Below are 24185 nucleotides of genomic sequence, written 5' to 3'. Positions count from 1 at the left end.
CCAGACATCCAAAGAATCTCCTGATCCTGTCCTTCAACTGAGAACACCTCTTTGTCCCACAGGTTGATCGTATGATGGAGAAGATAAAGAAGGACATGGAGACAGCCAAGGCCATTGGCACCCTCCAAATGCCCACCCCTTGTGGGTCCTTTCGACGGTCTGGCTACTGAGGTGGCTTTAAGGCTAGTTTCCCAGAGTCTTCCACTGCTTTCCAACTTCAACAGAATCAACATCCCACCACCAGGAGTTACTTTTGTGGTACCTCCAGAGGCAACAGTTCCTAAGGAAGAGGTAAGAATGGTTCTGCCAAGGGAGCTGCCCCAACCAGGCAGTGACTGATCCCACCCTCCCCCAACCACACAACAACAGTTGAGGGTTGACTCCGAGACTTCTACACCACATGGCAGAAGATAACCTCAGACCATTGGGTACTAGACATCATACCCCATGGTTTCTGTTTGGAGCTCACTTCCATTCCTTCCAACAACCCACCCCACAGACACATCCTTACCCTGCAACACTGCCTACTTCGAGAAGAGGTAGATGCTCTCCTCCTCAAGCATGTCATAGAGCTAGTGCCATCACACCTACTAGACACAGGTGTGTACTCTCTCTGCTTTCTCATTCCCAACAAGGACAGATCCCTCAGGCCTATCCTAGACCTTAGGCCCCTCAATGAGTACATCCTCTCAGAATATTTCCATATCGTCCCTCTAGAGGATTTCATACTGCTGCAGCATGGTGACTTCATGACTGCCCTCGACCTCAAAGATGCCTTCTTCCACATTGCAATTCAACCAGCTCACTGCCCCTACCTTCAGTTTGTGGTAAGTTACAAACATTATCAGTTCAAGGTGCTGCTGTTCAGTGTCATACAAAGTCTTCGTTTTTCCAAGTAGATTTATTAATGTGTCAGGACGATACAGATAACTGGTCTTACTTGCCGGGCTCCCTCCAGCCATCTCCCTGTCCTCTCTACATTCCAATCGCACGTTCTGTTGAGTCTTGTGCCTGCTAGTTCGACAACAAGCACAAGACTTGACAGCAAAAGGCAGAAGGCAAGTCCCAACACATCTTCCCCCTTAACATAACAACGAATACAATGTGATAATTATAAGAATAAATAACATAATATTTACATTAACCTTAAAAACAACATAAGAAAATACATATGAGTGGTAGTAACTCATTCTTCTATAAACAAATAACATTGAATATGTTGAAAAAAAACATTGAATAGAAGCCCCAATAACACACAACGCATCTAGTTAACCCCTTCGCTGCCAGGCCTTTTCCCCCTCCTGTGCCGGGCCTTTTTTTGCCTATTTGGGGCAGTTCGCGCTTAGGCCCTCATAACTTTTTGTCCACATAAGCTAACCAAGCCAAATTTGCGTCCTTTTTTTCCAACATCCTAGGGATTCTAGAGGTACCCAGACTTTGTGGGTTCCCTTGAAGGAGGCCAAGAAATTGGCCAAAATACAGTGAAAATTTCGTTTTTTTCAAAAAAATTGGAAAAAGTGGCTGCAGAAGAAGGCTTGTGGTTTTTCCCCTGAAAATGGCATCAACAAAGGGTTTGCGGTGCTAAACTCAGCAGCTTCCCAGCTTTCAGGAACAGGCAGACTTGAATCAGAAAACCCAATTTTTCAACACAATTTTGGCATTTTACTGGGGCATACCCCATTTGTGCAATTTTTTGTGCTTTCAGCCTCCTTCCAGTCAGTGACAGGAATGGTCATGAAACCAATGCTGGATCCCAGAAACCTAAACATTTCTGAAAAGTAGACAAAATTCTGAATTCAGCAAGGGGTCATTTGTGTAGATCCTACAAGGGTTTCCTACAGAAAATAACAGCTGAAAAAGAAAAATATTGAAATTGAGGTGAAAAAAACATCAATTTTTCTCTACGTTTTACTCTGTAACTTTTCCCTGCAATGTCAGATTATCGAAAGCAATATACCGTTACGTCTGCTGGACTCCTCTGGTTGCGGGGATATATAGGGCTTGTAGGTTCATCAAGAACCCGAGGAACCCAGAGCCAATAAATGAGCTGCACCCTGCAGTGCGTTTTCATTCTATACCGGGTATACAGCAATTCATTTGCTGAAATATAAGGAGTAAAAAATTGCTATCAAGAAAACCTTTGCATTTCCAAAAAGGGCACAAGATAAGGTGTTGAGGAGCAGTGGTTATTTGCACATCTCTGAATTCCGGGGTGACCATAGTAGCACGTGAATTACAGGGAATTTCTCAAATAGATGTCTTTTTTACACACACTCCTATATTTGGAAGGAAAAAATGTAGAGAAAGACAAGGGGCAATAGTACTTGTTTTGCTAATCTATGTTCCCCCAAGTCTCCCGATAAAAATGGTACCTCACTTGTGTGGGTAGGCCTAGCACCCGCGACAGGATATGCCCCAAAACACAACATGGACACATCACAGAAAACAGAGCTGTTTTTAGCAAAGTGACTACCTGTAGATTTTGGCCTCTAGCTCAGCCGCCACCTAGGGAAACCTACCAAACCTGTGCATTTCTGAAAACTAGAGACCTAGGGGAATCCAAGGAGGGGTGACTTGTGTGGCTCGGACCAGGTTCTGTTACACAGAATCCTTTGCAAACCTCAAAATTTGGCTAAAAAAACACATGTTCCTCACATTTCTGTGGCAGAAAGTTCTGGAATCTGAGAGGAGCCACAAATTTCCTTCCACCCAGCGTTCCCCCACGTCTCCCGATAAAAATGATACCTCACTTGTGTGGGTAGGCCTAGCACCCGCGACAGGATATGCCCCAAAACACAACGTGGACACATCACAGAAAACAGAGCTGTTTTTAGCAAAGTGACTACCTGTAGATTTTGGCCTCTAGCTCAGCCGCCACCTAGGGAAACCTACCAAACCTGTGCATTTCTGAAAACTAGAGACCTAGGGGAATCCAAGGAGGGGTGACTTGTGTGGCTCGGACCAGGTTCTGTTACCCAGAATCCTTTGCAAACCTCAAAATTTGGCTAAAAAAACACATGTTCCTCACATTTCTGTGGCAGAAAGTTCTGGAATCTGAGAGGAGCCACAAATTTCCTTCCACCCAGCGTTCCCCCACGTCTCCCGATAAAAATGATACCTCACTTGTGTGGGTAGGCCTAGCGCCCGCGACAGGATATACCCCAAAACACAACGTGGACATATCACAGAAAACAGAGCTGTTTTTAGCAAAGTGACTACCTGTAGATTTTGGCCTCTAGCTCAGCCGCCACCTAGGGAAACCTACCAAACCTGTGCATTTCTGAAAACTAGAGACCTAGGGGAATCCAAGGAGGGGTGACTTGCGGGGCTCGGACCAGGTTCTGTTACCCAGAATCCTTTGCAAACCTCAAAATTTGGCTAAAAAAACACATGTTCCTCACATTTCTGTGGCAGAAAGTTCTGGAATCTGAGAAGAGCCACAAATTTCCTTCCACCCAGCGTTCCCCCCACGTCTCCCGATAAAAATGATACCTCACTTGTGTGGGTAGGCCTAGCGCCCGCGACAGGATATGCCCCAAAACACAACGTGGACATATCACAGAAAACAGAGCTGTTTTTAGCAAAGTGGCTACCTGTAGATTTTGGCCTCTAGCTCAGCCGCCACCTAGGGAAACCTACCAAACCTGTGCATTTCTGAAAACTAGAGACCTAGGGGAATCCAAGGAGGGGTGACTTGCGGGGCTCGGACCAGGTTCTGTTACCCAGAATCCTTTGCAAACCTCAAAATTTCGCTAAAAAAACACATGTTCCTCACATTTCTGTGGCAGAAAGTTCTGGAATCTGAGAGGAGCCACAAATTTCCTTCCACCCAGCGTTCCCCACGTCTCCCGATAAAAATGATACCTCACTTGTGTGGGTAGGCCTAGCGCCCGCGACAGGATATGCCCCAAAACACAACGTGGACATATCACAGAAAACAGAGCTGTTTTTCGCAAAGTGACTACCTGTAGATTTTGGCCTCTAGCTCAGCCGCCACCTAGGGAAACCTACCAAACCTGTGCATTTCTGAAAACTAGAGACCTAGGGGAATCCAAGGAGGGGTGACTTGCGGGGCTCGGACCAGGTTCTGTTACCCAGAATCCTTTGCAAACCTCAAAATTTGGCTAAAAAAACACATGTTCCACACATTTCTGTGGCAGAAAGTTCTGGAATCTGAGAGGAGCCACAAATTTCCTTCCACCCAGCGTTCCCCCATGTCTCCCGATAAAAATGATACCTCACTTGTGTGGGTAGGCCTAGCGCCCGCGACAGGATATGCCCCAAAACACAACGTGGACATATCACAGAAAACAGAGCTGTTTTTAGCAAAGTGACTACCTGTAGATTTTGGCCTCTAGCTCAGCCGCCACCTAGGGAAACCTACCAAACCTGTGCATTTCTGAAAACTAGAGACCTAGGGGAATCGAAGGAGGGGTGACTTGCGGGGCTCGGACCAGGTTCTGTTACCCAGAATCCTTTGCAAACCTCAAAATTTGGCTAAAAAAACACATGTTCCTCACATTTCTGTGGCAGAAAGTTCTGGAATCTGAGAGGAGCCACAAATTTCCTTCCACCCAGCGTTCCCCCACGTCTCCCGATAAAAATGATACCTCACTTGTGTGGGTAGGCCTAGCGCCCGCGACAGGATATGCCCCAAAACACAACGTGGACATATCACAGAAAACAGAGCTGTTTTTAGCAAAGTGACTACCTGTAGATTTTGGCCTCTAGCTCAGCCGCCACCTAGGGAAACCTACCAAACCTGTGCATTTCTGAAAACTAGAGACCTAGGGGAATCCAAGGAGGGGTGACTTGCGGGGCTCGGACCAGGTTCTGTTACCCAGAATCCTTTGCAAACCTCAAAATTTGGCTAAAAATACACATGTTACTCACATTTCTGTGGCAGAAAGTTCTGGAATCTGAGAGGAGCCACAAATTTCCTTCTACCCAGCGTTCCCCCAAGTCTCCCGATAAAAATGATACCTCACTTGTGTGGGTAGGACTAGCGCCCACGAAAGGAAAGGGCCCAAAACACAACGTGGACACATCACATTTTTTTATAAAAAGCAGTGCCTACCTGTGGATTTTGGCCTGTAGCTCAGCCGACACCTGAGGAAACCTAGCAAACCAGTGCATTTTTGAAAACTAGAAACCCAGGGGAATCCAAGATGGGGTGACTTGCGGGGCTCTGACCAGGTTATGTTACCCAGAATCCTTTGCAAACATCAAAATTTGGACCAAAAAACACTTTTTCCTCTCATTTCGGTGACGGAAAGTTCTGGAATCTGAGAGGAGCCACAAATTTCCTTCCACCCAGCGTTCCCCTAAGTCTCTCGATAAAAATGGTACATCACTTCTGTGGGTAGGCCTAGCGCCCACAAAAGGAAATGGCCCAAAACACAACGTGGACACAACATATTTTTTCACAGAAAACAGAGGTGTTTTTTGCAAGGTGCCTACCTGTGGTGTTTGGCCTGTAGCTCAGCCGGCCCCAGGGGGGGGGGGCAGAAATGCCCTAAAATAAATTTGCCCCCCCAACCCCCACCCCCCCCCCCCCGGGAGCGACCCTTGCCTACGGGGTCGCTCCCCCTGCGTGACATTGGCGCTAAAAAACAAATCCCCGGTGCCTAGTGGTTTCTGCCCCCTTGGGGGCAGATTGACCTAAAATTGGCCAATCTGCCCCCAGGGGGGCAGAAATGGTCTAAATACAATTTGCCCCCACCAGGGGAGCGACCCTTGCCTGATGGGTCGCTCCCCATCTCTAAAAAAAGAAACAACAAAAAAAAAAAACACACAAAAAAAATTGCCCTGGCGCCTAGAGTGTTCTGCCCCCCCCCCCCCCCCCCCCCCCCCCCGGGGGCAGTTCGGCCTAATAATAGGCCGATCTGTCCCCCGGGGGGGCAGAAATGGCCTAAAATAAATTTGCCCCCCCAACCTCCACCCCCCCCCCGGGAGCGACCCTTGCCTACGGGGTCGCTCCCCCTGCGTGACATTGGCGCCAAAAAACAAATCCCCGGTGCCTAGTGGTTTCTGCCCCCTTGGATGCAGATTGACTTAAAATTGGCCAATCTGCCCCCAGGGGGGCAGAAATGGTCTAAATACAATTTGCCCCCCCCAGGGGAGCGACCCTTGCCTGATGGGTCGCTCCCCATCTCTAAAAAAAGAAACAACAAAAAAAAAACACACAAAAAAAAAATTGCCCTGGTGCCTAGAGTGTTCAGCCCCCCCCGGGGGGCAGTTCGGCCTAATAATAGGCCGATCTGTCCCCCGGGGGGGCAGAAATGGCCTAAAATAAATTTGCCCCCCCAACCCCCACCCCCACCCCCCCCTGGGAGCGACCCTTGCCTACGGGGTCGCTCCCCCTGCGTGACATTGGCGCTAAAAAACAAATCCCCGGTGCCTAGTGGTTTCTGCCCCCTTGGGGGCAGATTGACCTAAAATTGGCCAATCTGCCCCCAGGGGGGCAGAAATGGTCTAAATACAATTTGCCCCCCCAGGGGAGCGACCCTTGCCTGATGGGTCGCTCCCCATCTCTAAAAAAAGAAACAACAAAAAAAAAAACACAAAAAAAAAATTGCCCTGGCGCCTAGAGTGTTCTGCCCCCCCCCCGGGGGCAGTTCGGCCTAATAATAGGCCGATCTGTCCCCCGGGGGGGCAGAAATGGCCTAAAATAAATTTGCCCCCCCAACCCCCACCGCCCCCCCGGGAGCGACCCTTGCCTACGGGGTCGCTCCCCCTGCGTGACATTGGCGCCAAAAAACAAATCCCCGGTGCCTAGTGGTTTCTGCCCCCTTGGGGGCAGATTGACCTAAAATTGTCCAATCTGCCCCCAGGGGGGCAGAAATGGTCTAAATACAATTTGCCCCCCCAGGGGAGCGACCCTTGCCTGATGGGTCGCTCCCCATCTCTAAAAAAAGAAACAACAAAAAAAAAAACACAAAAAAAAAATTGCCCTGGCGCCTAGAGTGTTCTGCCCCCCCCCGGGGGCAGTTCGGCCTAATAATAGGCCGATCTGTCCCCCGGGGGGGCAGAAATGGCCTAAAATAAATTTGACCCCCCACCCCCCCCCCCCCGGGAGCGACCCTTGCCTACGGGGTCGCTCCCCCTGCGTGACATTGGCGCCAAAAAACAAATCCCCGGTGCCTAGTGGTTTCTGCCCCCTTGGGGGCAGATTGACCTAAAATCGGCCAATCTGCCCCCAGGGGGGCAGAAATGGTCTAAATACAATTTGCCCCCCAGGGGAGCGACCCTTGCCTGATGGGTCGCTCCCCATCTCTAAAAAAAAAAAAAAAAGAACAAAAAAAAAAAAACACAAAAAAAAAAATTGCCCTGGCGCCTAGAGGTTTCTTCCCCCCCTGGGGGCAGATCGGCCTAATAATAGGCCGATCTGCCCCCAGGGGGGGCAGAAAAGGCCTTCCCAAAAAATTGCCCCCCCTGGGAGCGACCCTTGCCAAAGGGGTCGCTTTGTTGCGTGACATTCGCGCGCAAAAACAAACTCCCTGGTGTCTAATGGTTTCTGCCCCCCTTGGGGGCAGATTGGCCTTATCAAAATAGGCCAATCTGCCCCCAAGGGGGGCAGAAATGGCCTAAATATATATTGCCCCGTAGGGGAGCGACCCTTGCCTAAGGGATCGCTCCCCACCTAAAAAAAAAGAATTCATCACAAAAAAAAAAAAAAAAAAATGGTCCCTGCTGCCTAGAGGTTTCTGCCCCCCCTGGGGGCAGATCGGCCTAATAATAGGCCAATCTGCCCCCAGGGGGGGCAGAAAAGGCCTTCCTAAAAAAATGCCCCCCTGGGAGCGACCCTTGCCCAAGGGGTCGCTCCCTTTTGCCAATTTCAAGAAAAAAAAAAAAATCCCTGGTGTCTAGTGGGGTTTCAAAAGCCGGATTGCAAGCAATCCAGCTTTTGAAACCTGTGAGAGACTTCAAAGGGAAGGAAATACATTTCCTTCCCTTTGAAGCCTCTCGGGGCCTCCCCCATGGGATTGAAAAAGAAATGCAAAAGCATTTATTTTTCAATCGCGCTGGAAGCTCTGCTTCCAGCGCGATGGGGGAGACCCTGTGACTAATCAGCGCGCGCTCGCGCGCTGACGTCACAGGGGGGGTTGGGGGGGGTCGGGGGTGGGAGGGGAAGGGCTTCCCCTTCCATCCCTGACTTGGGGGGGTGGGGGGGAACCCCACAGAGGGAGCGAGAGCGCTCCCTCTGGGCTGTGTGCCGAGGACGTAGTGGTTACGTCCTCGGCACAGCAGCACTGTGCCGCAGGACGTAACCACTACGTCCGCGGCACAGAAGGGGTTAAATAAATAACTCATAATCTCAATATTTGCTAGGCAACTTCTTATCCCTTGAAGATGCTGTCAGTTTTAGATCTTCCATCTTGTCTTTCACAGTCTTGATCTTAATCTATACTACTTTTTTTTATTCTTAAGTTCCACTTCATGAGCTATGGACAGTTTTCTTTATTCCACCAATTCCCATCACTCAATATAACTGCATTTTTGCAAACTTTTTCAACTCTTTTGGGCCCAGAAAATCTTGACTCTCCTTTCTGAATGATGTGTGCTCTCTTAACCTTTACATAATCTCCCACCTTCATACTAATTGTCTTTCTCGGTTCCTCCTTATTCTGAGCTTGCACTCTCCTTTCACTAAACTCCTCAGTCAAGTTTCCATCAATGGCAAACTCACCAATACACTGTCTTGTTAATTTGGTTGCTGGAACTCTACCTCTCAATAATACAAAAGGAGATACCCCTGTATCTGCGTTGGGGGTAGAATGCACCGCCCACAATAATTTCTTCAGTTCTACTTTGCAATTCAAACTACAGGCCTTTACTAATTGCACATTCTCGTTAATCACTCTATTGAATCGTTCCACAAGACCATTACTTCTAGGATGATACAGCAACGTTTTGACATGCTTGATGCCCTTGTGTACCAGAAAACTGGCAAATTGAGTTGAAGTGAACTGACAGCCATTATCTGTCAACATTTCATCAGGGATTCCCTCCCTATCAAAAAACAGATTCTAAGAATTCTATTTTTTTTATTTTATTTGGCACCTTTACAAATTTAAGCTCTGGCCAACGGCTGTAAAAATCAGTTAATACCACACCATACACTCCACTGGACAGCACAATAGGTCCAATAATGTCTATAGCAATTTTGCTCCATGGCTTATTATTGCCTCAACAGGTGTAGGCAAAGTGACTTGAGACTTGTCACTTACTGCACACATTAAACAATCTCTCACAAAGTGTTCTACACTTTTATCCAGCCCTGGCTACCAAAGGTTCGCGCAAATTTTCCTCTTCATAGCCCGCATTCCTATATATCCTTCATGGCACAGCGTTAGTACCTTGTTGCTCATACTCTCCGGTACATTCAAATTTGATTACCGACTGATAATTCACCAAACACCTGTTTGTAAGCCTCACTTACTTTTTTACTAGGTTTGCACTCAGACCACCCTTGAAGAATACCTTGTTTAACTTCACTTAATTGTTCATCCTTTTCACATGCTACGCTCCACTCAGCTTCAGTCACAGCACCATCCAGGTGACAATCTATGGAGCATACCAACTCATCGTCCTCATCAATCCCTTCTTCATCCTCCTTAGTTTTACACTCACTAGGAAGACGAGAAAGACAATCTGCAAGTACATTTCTAGCTCCAGGCACATAGTCAATGTGGTAATCGTACATTTGTAATCTGTACTGCCATTTTGCTATTCTGGGAGTAGCATGTTGTGCACCACCAGTGGAAAACAATTGCACCAGAGGTTTATGATCCACCCTGACTGTCAAATGTACGTACGCCCTACAAATACGTTTTGAAATGTTGGTGGGATTCCCCACCAACACGCAAGGGCTTCCCATTTTATGGTTGAATAAGTAGATTCAGCACATCAAGCTTCGTGACGCAAAAGCAATCACCTTGTCCTTACCAAGTTTATGTTGCAACAAAAACAGCACCCAAACCTTTCTGGCTGGCATCAGTCATAATTACTATTTCATCCCTCGTGTCAAAAGATTTTAATGGAATGGCATGTGAAACTTCTTTTTTTTTTATGATTAAAAATTCTTGCTCACACTTTGAACACCACTCAAATTTGGAATTTTTCTTCAAAATATTCCTTATGTAATAAGTTTTTTCTGCACAATTAGGAATACATCTGGCATATAATTCAATCAATCCCATAAAAGACCTAACTTGATCCTTATTGCATTTGGATTGGAAATCCTCAATAGCTTTAACTAAACTTGCCGTTGGTTTTACTCCCCGTTTAGATATTTTATAACCTAAGTAGTCAATACATGTTGTGTTAAATTTACATTTGTTTGCCTTTATAGTGATTCCCTTGTCTTTTAAAATTGACAAGGCTTGTCTCATCCTTTCATCATGTTGACTTTGATCCTTCCCAACAATTAAGATATCATCCTGAAATGCAATGATTCCCTACAGATTTTTGAACAAATTATCTGCAACCCTGTGAAATACAACAGAAGCTGACGCCACACCAAATGGCATGCATTTTAATTCAAACAAACCCTCAGGTGTAATAAACGCTGTTAAATATCTTGACTCGGGGTTTAAATTGATCTGGTGGTACGCAGAAGTTAAATCCAACAGACTAAATCTACTAACATTCTTAAGGCTGGACAACATTTCAGTGATGTTAGGTAGGGTGTGACGATCTACTCAATTTGTGCATTAAGCTCTCGCAAGTCGACACACATACGCATTGATCTGGTAGCTTTGCAAGCAGTTACAATTGGAGCAACCCAATCAGAAGCTTCTATTATTTCAATGACATCCTGTTCGCATAACTTGTCAAGCTCCTTCTTTAACTCCCCTCGTAAAGCTAGAGGTACTCTCTGAACCTTATGCACCTTAGGGACAGCATTTTCTGCCACCTTAATTTTGTGTGTGAAACCCTTGAACATCCCATGTGCCTCCCTAAATACACCAGGAAATTAATCTTCTTATACGTTATCTTTGATAGAAAGTACACGTTTGTAGTTCCTGCTCAAGATTACTTGGTCAGGATTGTTTGGATCAAATACAATTCCCAATTTCTTTTGATTGGTCCACCCCAATAAACATGTTTCATCTTTTGCAGCATACACAGGTCCCTTTGACTTTACTTCCTTGAAAACTGAATTCGACTTCAAACTCACCCAACACCTCTATAGGTTTCCCTCCATAACCCACTGGTCTTTTGTTAGACACTTTAAGTTGAATGTGATCAAAGCACTCCTTCCATTTCCTTTCACTCAAGAGAGTATATGGTGAACCTGAATCAGCATTACTCTTACTTCGTTCCCATTAATAAATAAGTTGCAAAAAGGTCCCCTAGACTTATTAGAAGATACACCACATATAGTTTCCTCACTCAGTTCAGATATGCTAATAATGGTTAGTATTTTGTCCTCCTCACTGGTGGTTGACTCAATGCCACTAACATTATCATTAAGTACCCTGAGAACTTTGCCACTTTTGTTAGATACCAATTTACCTTTTGCCTTGCATACTCTAGTGAAATGACCTTTTTTAAGGCACTTGGAACATTTTTTATCCAATGCTGGACACACACTTGAATTTCCTAAATGGGACATGCTACCACACATATAACATTCAGATTTTCTAAAATTCTTCTTTTTACAAGGTATCTCTGGCCTGACTCTTGGGTGACTTTCCTTAGACTTCTGTTTAACCAACGATACACTCTGATATGACCCTTTTTCATCAGACATATTCATTTGATCCATGTAAGTAGTAATTTTTTCTATTCTAGTAGAAATTTCCACTGCTTTTTCTAATGTTAAATTTGGTGTTAATAATAGAGTTTCTTGCACCTTCCTATTGTTTGTTTTTTCAACAAGTTGATCTTGTATCATTTCATCCTCACATGCCTTATAAACGCATGATACAGCTAAAATTCTCAAGGCACCCACAAAACTCGCAACAGATTCACCTGAAATTTGAACTCTCTTGTAAACTTGTGTCTATCCATAATGGAGTTCTTACATGCTTGAATCTAGCATCAAGAGACTTAATAGCTGAAGAATATTCAGCAATTCCTCCATCTCCATCTCCTTCTCCTTCTGCTAAAGGTACAACTTCTTGGGGAATGTGTTTTAAAATTTTACGGTCTTCTGATCCTAAACAATGTCGAAGAATGGCAATTTTTTTCTTGAGAGTAAAAGAATCGCCGTCCAGTGCATCAAGATAAGCCTCAAACCGCTCTTTCCACAATTCAGTCTGATTCCGAAGAAGCAGGGTCCGGAGTAAAAACAGGAGGTGGTATAATGGAGTGTTGCATGACGTAAGAATCAGTAATTCCAATATGACATGCCTAATATTATGAGTTGTGCGTGTCACCGTTTAATTGATGGGAAAATGTCCCAAAATCGTACAATGTAAAACTCAAATTAAACAAAGTTAATATAAATGATAATACTCAATTTAAAAAGAAGTTTATGGAAATGGAAATGACACGCTTTATGCAATGTGGTGTTTGTGTCACTGTTTACTCTTTAGTGCATTCAACTTGTACAAAGCGGGTTGCCTGGTAACTTCAGAAGCAGTCCACCAATCCTTGCGGGAGCGCTGAGTGACGCCGTATACGTGTTGATAGTGTGTCGCGTAATGGATGGATAAGGATCGCCCTGCATAAAAACAAACCTGTGGGTTTCCACAGCAACGAATGTGCTCCAAAAATATGTGCGCTCTGACGTGCCTTCAGATTCAGCTCTATATAGGGATGGTCCTCAAGTCAAAGGTGGGCAGGGCCTATCATAGTCCTGCAAGGGTGCAAACCTTCCAGGCTTTGCTATCTGTTTTTCAGCCAGATCATAGGGTCATGGTCAGAAAAGTCATGTGCCTCCTCAGAATAATGGCCTTGTGCATTGCCATAGTCTACCATGCCAGGTTAAATAAGTGCCCGTTGCAAGAATGCTTAGCGCAACAATGATCTAAAGTTGAAGGTTACTGGGAAGATCTAGTGTTGGTTGGGAGCCTCACTTGTCGCTGTCTACAGTGGTGGAATACCAACAACCCATTGCAGGGGTGGCCCTTTCTCAATCCCGTTCTGCAGATCCCCATTACAGCAGAAGCTCCTCTGACAGGGTGGAGATGCATTTACAGGACCTCACTATTCAAGGTCAGCGTGCACCCTGTTACTAGGGTTGCCACATCATTCACCTAGATTTGTTGGCCATTCACCTAGCACTGAAAGCCTTCCATTGTCTTATTATGGGCAAGATAGTCCTCATTCATTCATACAGACAACATGACAGCCATTTACTGTCTGCAAAAGCAAGGCAGAAATCACTCTCCTCAGCTGTTGATGTTTGCTCAGACCTCCTCTGCAGAATGCTGTAACAGGTCCACCAGTGGGAACTCCACTCATCCGCCCATACTTTGGCACTGGGGGTTTCCAGACATAGATCTTTTTGCCACTGCCGAAAATGCAAAATGCCCAAGTTTTGCCTCCAGGTACCTACACTACATTGCGTGGCAAATTGGCAGTGCACTATGGATGAGTTGGTCAGGGACATTTTCCTAAATTTTTCCACCTCTTCCACTTCTTCCGTTTGTGGTCCAGAGGATTCAGCAGATAATAGGACACGTGTCCTTCTTCAGCATCCCTGTTATCAATCTTTTGTGGCAGGTTTGAAAAAAGTTGTGCCTTCAAGGGCCCCCGTACCCTGTATGGAATCCAACACTGTCCTCACTAGACTCATGGGCCTTCCCTTTGAGCCCCTCAGTTCTTGCCTCCTTTAATTCCTCGCCTGGAAGGTGGCCTTCCTTGTCGCTATTTCCTGTATCCGGCATTTCAGTGAGCTCCAAGCTTTAACATAGGAAGAACCTTTCTTTCAAATCCGCTGTGATAGAGTTGTCCTCCACACTAACCCTAAGTTCCTTTCTAAAGTGGTATCTCCCTTCCACCTTAACCAGTCCATTGAGCTACAAGTTTTCTTTCCTCAACCTCATTTAGTAGCAGAAAGGGCTTGCCACACTCTGGATGTGAAGCAAGCCCTTCTGTACTGTGTGCACAGAACAAAATCCTTTTGCAAGACTCAACAACTTTTGGTTGCCTTCTCAAAGCCTCACAAGGAGCGGACCTTTTTTCAGATCAGGCATAGTCAGGTGGATTGTTAAATGTATTCAAACATACTATGCAAAAGCCATGAGTCCTTTACCATCCCCCTAGAAACCACTCTATCCCTAAAAAAGGGACCTATATAGCCTCGTTGGAGAACATTCCTAGAGCTGATGTCTACAAAGCAGCTACCTGGTCCACACACCACACACTTTTACAAAACATTATTATGTGGATGTATTGGCACACCAGCAAGCTGATCCTGGCCAGGCTGTTCTGCCTGCACATTTTCTATCCTCTGCAACATACTCAGGCTAGCCACCGCTTAGGGGAGGACTGCTTTAAAGCCTATGCACAGCATGTGCATCTACAGCCTCACATACCTTGAATGGAAAACATGACTTGCCTTGAAAGCATCAGTTTGTGGCATGTAATGCTGTAGATTCACATTTGCCCGTTCTCCTCCCCGGAAACCTTTTGTTACTTGCACATGTCCTTTATTCTTCACTTTTCTAAGCATAGTAATCTCCTGTATCGCTATGCTTCATTTCTATCCTCACCTGCTCGTGCGGAAAACAATCTAACAATAAAGCTGATGCCCATGCGCATTACCAACAATCGGTGAAGTCACTATACCTTGTGACTCGAGAAGACTTCTTAAAAACAAAACAACCTGCACACATCCAGGCCCAACACTAGATGGCAGGATCATGTTCAGCCTGTGAATCTACAGCACTGCATGCCTCGAACAGATGCACATAAGGTAAGGAAGCAAAGGGAACACTTCAGAATTGATGAGTGTGTAGATGATTTTTTTTTTCCCCCACACAGACATTGTTCTCCAGTGGGGAAAAAAGAAAACAGACCACCTTAACTGCAAAACAACATTTATATTACATTTATACTTCTGAAAATGAATAGCTGCTACGTTTCCATATCCAGAAGTAGTTATGCATAAGTAATCATAGGTATCTACAAGCATGCATTGATAGCCAGGACTCCTGAAATACTTAATGAAATCCCCAAAAGCTATACATAATTCAAAACATAGGAGTAATCCTCAAGAACTATGTTTCTGTCATGTTTTTCTGTCAGTTGTGTGAATCAGTCCCTGTGGGAGTTCAATTTCAAAAGTTGTTTGTGAAACTAAGTGGCACATGTGTACACGAAAACCTTTAGAATGCAAATTTGCTTTGATAAATGCAGCGTTCTCACAGAGTAAATTCTGCTTTATGGTAAAATTTTCCCTGTGTGTGTTTATTTCCAAGATGGGGTAGCTGCAAAAGGTAGTGAGTATCTAAATACAGGGAGTGCAGAATTATTAGGCAAGTTGTATTTTTGAGGATTAATTTTATTATTGAACAACAACCATGTTCTCAATGAACCCAAAAAACTCATTAATATCAAAGCTGAATATTTTTGGAAGTAGTTTTTAGTTTGTTTTTAGTTTTAGCTATGTTAGGGGGATATCTGTGTGTGCAGGTGACTATTACTGTGCATAATTATTAGGCAACTTAACAAAAAAAATATATATACCCATTTCAATTATTTATTATAACCAGTGAAACCAATATAACATCTCAACATTCACAAATATACATTTCTGACATTCAAAAACAAAACAAAAACAAATCAGTGACCAATATAGCCACCTTTCTTTGCAAGGACACTCAAAAGCCTGCCATCCATGGATTCTGTCAGTGTTTTGATCTGTTCACCATCAACATTGCGTGCAGCAGCAACCACAGCCTCCCAGACACTGTTCAGAGAGGTGTACTGTTTTCCCTCCTTGTAAATCTCACATTTGATGATGGACCACAGGTTCTCAATGGGGTTCAGATCAGGTGAACAAGGAGGCCATGTCATTAGATTTCCTTCTTTTATACCCTTTCTTGCCAGCCACGCTGTGGAGTACTTGGACGCGTGTAATGGAGCATTGTCCTGCATGAAAATCATGTTTTTCTTGAAGGATGCAGACTTCTTCCTGTACCACTGCTTGAAGAAGGTGTCTTCCAGGAACTGGCAGTAGGACTGGGAGTTGAGCTTGACTCCATCCTCAACCCGAAAAGGCCCCACAAGCTCATCTTTGATGATACCAGCCCAAACCAGTACTCCACCTCCACCTTGCTGGCGTCTGAGTCGGACTGGAGCTCTCTGCCCTTTACCAATCCAGCCACGGGCCCATCCATCTGGCCCATCAAGACTCACTCTCATTTCATCAGTCCATAAAACCTTAGAAAAATCAGTCTTGAGATATTTATTGGTCCAGTCTTGACGTTTCAGCTTGTGTGTCTTGTTCAGTGGTGGTCGTCTTTCAGCCTTTCTTACCTTGGCCATGTCTCTGAGTATTGCACACCTTGTGCTTTTGGGCACTCCAGTGATGTTGCAGCTCTGAAATATGGCCAAACTGGTGGCAAGTGGCATCGTGGCAGCTGCACGCTTGACTTTTCTCAGTTCATGGGCAGTTATTTTGCGCCTTGGGTTTTCCACACGCTTCTTGCGACCCTGTTGACTATTTTGAATGAAACGCTTGATTGTTCGATGATCACGCTTCAGAAGCTTTGCAATTTTAAGAGTGCTGCATCCCTCTGCAAGATATCTCACTATTTTTGACTTTTCGGAGCCTGTCAAGTCCTTCTTTTGACCCATTTTGCCAAAGGAAAGGAAGTTGCCTAATAATTATGCACACCTGATATAGGGTGTTGATGTCATTAGACCACACCCCTTCTCATTACAGAGATGCACATCACCTAATATGCTTAATTGGTAGTAGGCTTTCGAGCCTATACAGCTTGGAGTAAGACAACATGCATAAAGAGGATGATGTGGTCAAAATACTCATTTGCCTAATAATTCTGCACTCCCTGTATTTGTAAAGTGTGCTTCCATTAAATATTTTGCAGTTATTTTACCACCCAGAAAATAATGAGAATGACTCCAGTTATTGGCATGAGTAAATCCATTTTCAGGGTGTGCCAAAAAGCTTCTATATGCTCCACTTTATTTAAAGATTGTATACTACTAGAAGGACATGATTAATCGTAAAAAAACCTTTTTGTTTTTTACTGGACAGGCTGACATAAATGGACCAGAATTTAAGACAACTTACAAAAATGTTGAGCAGCTAATTAAGGTATGATTTGATATCTTTATTTTCGCAAACAGCCAGTCTTTACAATGCTTATTAAACACATGTTATAACTGTTCCTGCTGTTGCTTACCTGTGTTTGCAGGTCAACTTCTCCTCTCTGGATATCCATCTGCATACTGAAGCACTTTTGTCCACCATGAACTTTTTGAATAATCTTATTCCGCAATCTGAGAATAAAGAAGCAGCAGAAGAGGAGGTGCTGGACGTTGAGGAAGAAAAAAAAGTTCATAAGAAAATAATCAGTATGTTCCATTTGTATGAAATATGATTTTAGTTTTAAATACTTTTCAACTTATGAAATGGTGCTGTACATTTGATATATTTATAAGTTACTTTTTTGGTGCAGTCAGTAATTAATCAGATGAATGTGCGTTTTTCTGTAGTAAGTCAGCTTCATAATTTACCTTTATGCTGACAATTATGGGCGAGGATATACTTGTATGCAGCAGAATGTAGTGCTTACATCTGTGCCAAACAGCTTGAGGTGCTTAATGTTTTTCATCTTCAAAAGTATGAGAAATTCCTTCTTTTCTTGTATGTTCATTGTACTGCATTCCTCACCATCATAAACCTTTCAATCTGATAGAGACTTCTAGCTGGAGATTCCTTACCTTTGAAATCTCCCCAGGCATCAGACTGGAACTGGAATATGTTCGTGAGCAGTACCCCTGCGCGCCGGTAGGTGGCGTTGATTTGCTCTGCATTTGTAGTCGGTGTCATCCACCCTGGAAATGACGCTGCAGGGTAAACCCTATATAGGCACCACCCAGGTGTGCTGATGTCAGTTCCTTTCTTTCGACACCAGCCAGCACCGATCCAGAGAAAGCTACCCCTCAGAAGCTTTTTGACTGGCCTTTTTTGACTTTCGTCAAAGCTTTTTTTGAGAAATGTTTCTCTTGGTGTGTCAAGGGATGTCTTCTAGAAGGCCGTCTTCAGTCCCTGCAGATTCTGTCATCCGAGGTTGTTCATGACAGATCTGCACCTTGTGTGTTTGTGATATTTGGAGCACAACCACGACCTGAATGTGTGCTATGAGTGCCAGGCCATGCATCCGAAGACGTTGAGGAAGCGGTCCTTAAAACTTATAGTGGCCTAACATGCGACTCCGCACAGGTTGAGGTTTCCAAAGAAAGAATGGTCCCAGAACCGGTCAAGGAGCCTGAAGTCGTCGTCATACCTTTCGAAGTACACAGGACAATCGGGTAAGTCGAGGAGAGCACTCTTCGACTTCTCCACCTCTGACTCTGAGGGAGCGTCGTCATTCTAGGCCTCACTCAGCAGAACCTATGCCTTGGTCGACTCTTTACCTTCCTGAGTTTCCGGGAGCTGGTGCAACCCCTTCCCAAATCAAAGAATTTGATGAGGCCATGCTCCTCATTTTTGGACAGTCCAGATCTGCTAGTGTGCTTTCATGCCCTGCGGAGTCGGAGGGGGCCCCATCGGGTTCTGACCTTGTGACTTTGGCACAAATGGGCCCCCAGGGAGCCTGTCCTGGGTCTGGACCAGTACCAGTCGTAGCATTGCAACCTACACCGGTGCCGGTCCTGATGCAGATGCTTTCAGCACCCACTGGTTGGAGCCATCACCATTGTCCTTTCCAACATGGAGGATGGATAGGCGTCGTCCGACGCTGACTTCGATGATGGCATATGCTTTGTCCCCTTGTTCGGATCCTGATCCTTAATTCACTGGACTAGGCCTCAGGAAGGACTGGAAGGGGTTGCTGGACCCTGCAGAATATCAGCCATATGAGATTGAAATGGACTGGCTTAGGGACTTGGGTTAAGCCAGCGGACTGGACACATATGCAGATACTGACATGCTTTCTCCCCCCTACCATGGCTATGGAGGAGGAGCTCCTTATGCAATGGTGATGAAGAGGACAGCTGAGAACCTAGACCTTTAGCTGCCCCTTGTGGCTGTCAAGACTAATCTCTTGGCAGAGGTGCTCAGAACTACTGCTCCCCTTCAGTGATGCCCCCACTGACATCCTACTGGGGTACCTGGGACAAACCCAGCTCAGTGACTCCTGTGAACAGGACGATTGCCCGCTGCCATTGCCCCGCACCTGCGAACCCAGTTTTCCTGACACAATACCCCACCCCTGAGGGCTTGGTGGTCAAAGCCTCTACCTCCAAAGGCACGTTCCCTACCCCTCCCCGGATAGGGAATCCAAAAGGTTGGTTTTATTTGGGAAAATGTTTTCCTGCACCATCCTTGCAATGCGGTCAGTGAACACCACATGCCTGTTGAGCCATTATTCCAACACGCTGTGGGATACGGTTGTGCAAGTGCTGCCACAGGTCCTGGACTAACTCAGGCTGTTGCCAAAGGGAGATACGCAGCAATTTTGCAGATTTGACACAACCGACTCAATATGTAGAGTGGTTTCAAGAACAGCAGCTATGAGGTGCCACGCCTGGCAGAGGTCGTCTGGCTTTTCGGGGGATGTCCAGGTTACTTTGGACAAACCTCTCTTTTGGGACATAAGGTAGACTTGGCACTCAAGAGCTTCAAGGATTCTCGTGTTACAGCCAGGTACTTTTGGCCTCATAGCCACCTCTTCCCCCCCCCAACACTCTGCCTTTTGCCCCTTTTGTGACTACAGAAGGGGTTACTAACTGAAGGGGTTACCAACCGTGCTAATTTCTGTGAAGCCATCATGCCACACATGCTACACAGACTCTTTGTCGCCAAGGGCGCAGGACCCACCGATCTCGTGGGTCAGGTGGCCAACGGTCTCCTCCCTATCTTGGGTCATTTGGCGGCAGGATTTGCCGTCACCTACTCCACTGACAATCCATTACTTCAGAGAGGTGGGTTTTGCAGATAGTCCGAAGGGGCTACTCCCTTTCCTTAAAGACTACCCCTACAACCCTGCCAGCGTATTATGATTGGATGACGGAGGACCATGTGTCCCTTCTCCATGAGGACATTGTGGCTCTCTTGGCCAAGGGTGCCATTGAGAGGGTTTAAGTGCCAGCAGTAGACTGTGGTTTCTATTTCCGCTACTTTCTGGTTCCCAAAAAAGTGCCTTTGCCCTATCCTAGACCTACGAACCCTTAATCTCTTCCTGAAGGAGGAGACGTTCAGGGTACTGATACTGGCTCAGTTCTTGTCTGCTCTGGATAGAGGGGACTGGATGGTAGCGTTTGACTTGCAGGACACTTATTTCCATTTTCCCGTCCTGCTTGCCTGCAGGCGTTATCTACAGTTCATGGTAGCCCACAGGCACTTTCAGTTTGATCTACTCCCGTTTGGTATTAACAGCGCCCCTTGGGAGTTCACGAAGGTGATGGCGGTGGTTGCAGCTCATTTGGGAAGATCAGGGGTTTCAATCTTTCCCTATATCAACAACTGGCTGTTGAAGGCAGGCTCTCCCATGGCTGTCATCTCCGTCCTCCAGTCTATGGCGTAACTACTGCATTTGCTGGGGTTCACTATAACTGTGCTGAAATCACACCTGACTCCCTCTCAGACGCTCCCTTTCATAGGAGCTGTTCTGGACACAAGGCAGTCTCAGGCTTATCCTCCCAAGCGGCAAGTCCAGTATATTCTGGCTGTGATACTGATGTTTCAGCCTCTATCCTTAATTTGGTGGGAATAACTCTGAGGCTGTAGGGCCTGATGGCCTCCTGCATCCTGCTGGTGATACATGCCGGATGGCAGATGTTGGCTCTGTAGTGGGACTTGAAGTTCCAGTGGGCACAGCATCCGGGGAATCTCTCCAACATTGTCCAGATTTTGAAGGGAACTTTGAGAAATCTGCAGTGGTGGTTAACGATCCACGATTGGGTCAACCCGCAAGCCTTCCCCAACCAGATCTTACAGTAGCGACAGACGTGTCACTCCAGGGCTGTGGTAGCCATCTGGGAGAGGTGGTGATCAGAGGCATCTGGTTTCCTGCGAAAGTGGGACTTCTCCATGCGATCCAACAGGCATTGAAAGCCTTTTTTTCCTCTATCAAGGTTAAAATATAGTGCTGGTGTTCGCAGACCACACCACTGTCATGTGGTAAAGCAACAGACAGGGCAGGTGGGGTTGTGGACCCTTTGTCAAGAAGCTCTATCCCTTTGGACTTGGCAGAAACCGCAGGGCATATCCCCAGTGGTTCAACATCTGGTGGGCTCTTTGGACACCAGAGTGGACAAACACACCCACAAACCCCTTTCAGATCACGAATGGCGTCTCCCATCTGGACATGGCTCAAGGACTTTTTTATTTAGCAGTGGGGAGAGCCTTGGTTAGATCTGTTCGCCTCCACCAAGACTGCACATTTTCAGCTGTTTTTGTACGTTGGTGTTTCCAAGGCGGCAATTACTTGAATACACTGTTTGTCTCGAGTGGAGCTCAATCCTCCTGTACTCCTTTCCACCCATACCACTTCTGCCCAGAGTTCTCAACAAGATCAAGAACGACCAGGCCCAGTGGCTCCGGATTGGGCACTGAGAGTCTGGTATCCCGAGCTGCTGAGCATGTCCATCAATCCTCCATCAGGCTGCCCCTTTTGGGAGGATCTTTTGTCGCAGCAGCAGGGGAGGGTTCTTCACCCAAACCTGTTTGCTCTCCACCTTTGTGCACGGATATTGAGCGGTGACAGTTGACAGCTTTTGACCTTTCGCCCGAAGTCTGTAGCGTAATCTTGGCAGCCAGGCGTCCCACCACAAAAACGGTATACACCTGTTGGTGGAAATTTGTGGCATGGTGCACAGACAAGTCTGCAAAACCCCTGTCTGCCCCCCTTTCTGAAGTTCTGTTGTTAATTCTTTCCCTTGCCAAACAGAGCTCTACCTTGGCCACCTTGAAGGGATATTTGTCTGCTATTGCGTTTTTTTGTTGTTGTTTTTTTTTCTTTTTACAGTTTGCTGATCAACCTTCCTTGTTTAAGTCCCCCTATTGTACATAGGTTTCTCAAGGGTCTTACTCATATGTTTCCTTCCTCTCCCTTCATTATGCACCAGTGGAATCTTAATTTAGTTCTGGCTTTCTTGATGTGCGCTCCTTTTGAGCCCCTCCACAATTGTCCCCTCAGGCTTCTGACATTGAAAACAGTCTTCCTTGTGTCAATTACATCTGCCCTCAGAGTGAGTGAGTTGCAGGCCTTATCAAATAAGCCCCCCAACCTCTCTTTATATTCTGACTGTAGGAAAATGGCTCCCTGTTGCAGTTACCCCCCACTTTTTGCTTGATATTGATGCTGACTTGACTAAGAAGTGAGCTTGGATCCTGCTAACCATGCCCCAGCACCAGTGTTCTTTCACTAAAAATGTACCATTGTTTCCACAAGTGGCACAACCCTGGCACACAGATAAGTCCCTTGTAAAAGGTACCAGTGGTACCAAGGGCCCTTTGAACATAGAAGGACCCTAAGGGCTGCAGCATGTGTTCTGCCACCCTAAGGGACACCTCACCTAACACATGCACACTGCCATTGCAGATTGTGTGTGTTGGTGGGGAGAAAAAGGAAAGTCGACATGGCATCCCTCCCGGGATGCCATGCACAGAAAATACTGCCTGTGGCATGGGTAGGTCACCCATCTAGCAGGCCTTAACACCCTAAGGCAGGGTGCACTATACCACAGGTGAGGGCATAGCTGCATGAGCAATATTCCCCTACAGTGTCTTTTAAGTCTATTCTTAGACATTGTAAGTACAGTGTTGGCCATATTAAGTATATGGTCTGTCAAAACGAACTTCACAGTTCCATAATGGCTACACTGAACACTAGGAGGTTTGGTATCAAACTTCTCAGAATAATAAACCCGCACTGATGCAAGTGCTGGATTTATAAAAAAATGAACACAGAGAGCATCTTAGAGATGCCCCCTGTATTTTACCCAATCCTTCACTGCAGGACTGACTGATCTGTGCCAGCCTGCCACTGAGGCAAGTTTCTGACCTCCCGGGGTGAGAGCCTTTGTGCTCTCTGAGGCCAGAAACACAGCCTTCACTGGGTAGAGGGGCTTCACACCTCCCCCCTGCAGGAACTGTGACACCTAGCAGTGAGCCTCAAAGGCTCAGGCTTCGTGTTACAATGCCCTAGGGCACTCCAGCTAGTAGAGATGCCTGCCTCCTGTACACAGCCCCCACTTTTGGCGGCAAGTCCGAAGGAGATAATGAGAAAAACAAGGAGGAGTCACCCTCCAGCCAGGACAGCCCCTAAGGTGTTCTGAGCTGAGGAGACCCCTGCCTTAGGAAATCCTCCATCCTGTTTTGGAGGATTCCCCCCCAATAGGATTAGGGATGTGCGCCCCTCCCCACAGGGAGGAGGTACAAAGAGGGTGTAGTCGCCCTCAAGGACAGTAACCATTGGCTACTGTCCCCAGACCTAAATGCAACCCTGAACCCAGGAAATCCAGATTCCTGCAACCTAAAGAAAGGACTGCTGACCTGAAAGCCCTGCAGAGACGATGGAGACAACTGACTTGGCACCAGCGCTACCGGCTTGTCTCCAGATTTAAAGAACCTGCACAGCGATGCATCCATCGGGACCAGTGACCTTTGAGGACTCATAGGACTGATCTGCACCTAAAGGACCAAGAACCTCCAGAGGAGAGCGGCTCTGTCCAAAAACAGCAACCAAGAAACCAACTTTAAAGAGACTCTCGCCTCACTCCGGAAGCGTGAGTCTTCACACTCTGCACCCAAAGCCCCCGGCTCGAGTTCAGGAGAACAAACACCGCAGAGAGGACTCCCAGGCGACTCCAACGACGTGGCCACCCTGAGTCGACCTCCCTGCACCCCCACAGCAACGCCTGCAGAGAGACTCCAGAGGCTCCCCCTAACCGCAACTGCCCGGTAACAAAGGAACCCAACGCTTGATCAAAGCATTGCACCCGCAGCCCCCAGGACCGAGAGGAACCAACAATCGGTGCAGGAGTGACCAGCAGGCGGCCCTCATCCTAGCCCAGTCAGAGGCTGGCCC

At 46.3% G+C, this 24185-nt stretch overlaps 1 protein-coding gene across 2 annotated transcripts in view; it reads left to right on the top strand.

Annotated features, from left to right (window-relative positions):
- The window catches only part of VPS13A (vacuolar protein sorting 13 homolog A), a 1844906-nt gene that overhangs the window by 531842 nt on the left and 1288879 nt on the right, over positions 1-24185 (top strand). For both annotated transcript variants that reach the window (XM_069230089.1, XM_069230094.1), the window contains exons 28-29: positions 17183-17242; positions 17343-17502. In XM_069230089.1, the coding sequence (XP_069086190.1) occupies positions 17183-17242; positions 17343-17502 (220 nt within the window). The remainder of the gene's footprint in view (positions 1-17182; positions 17243-17342; positions 17503-24185) is intronic.

This window comes from Pleurodeles waltl, chromosome 1_1 (genome assembly GCF_031143425.1).
Source record: "Pleurodeles waltl isolate 20211129_DDA chromosome 1_1, aPleWal1.hap1.20221129, whole genome shotgun sequence".
In the NCBI taxonomy this organism is placed as follows: domain Eukaryota; kingdom Metazoa; phylum Chordata; class Amphibia; order Caudata; family Salamandridae; genus Pleurodeles; species Pleurodeles waltl.
The sequence above is the reverse complement of the archived record's forward strand: the minus strand, read 5'-3'. Positions and strand labels throughout refer to the sequence as shown.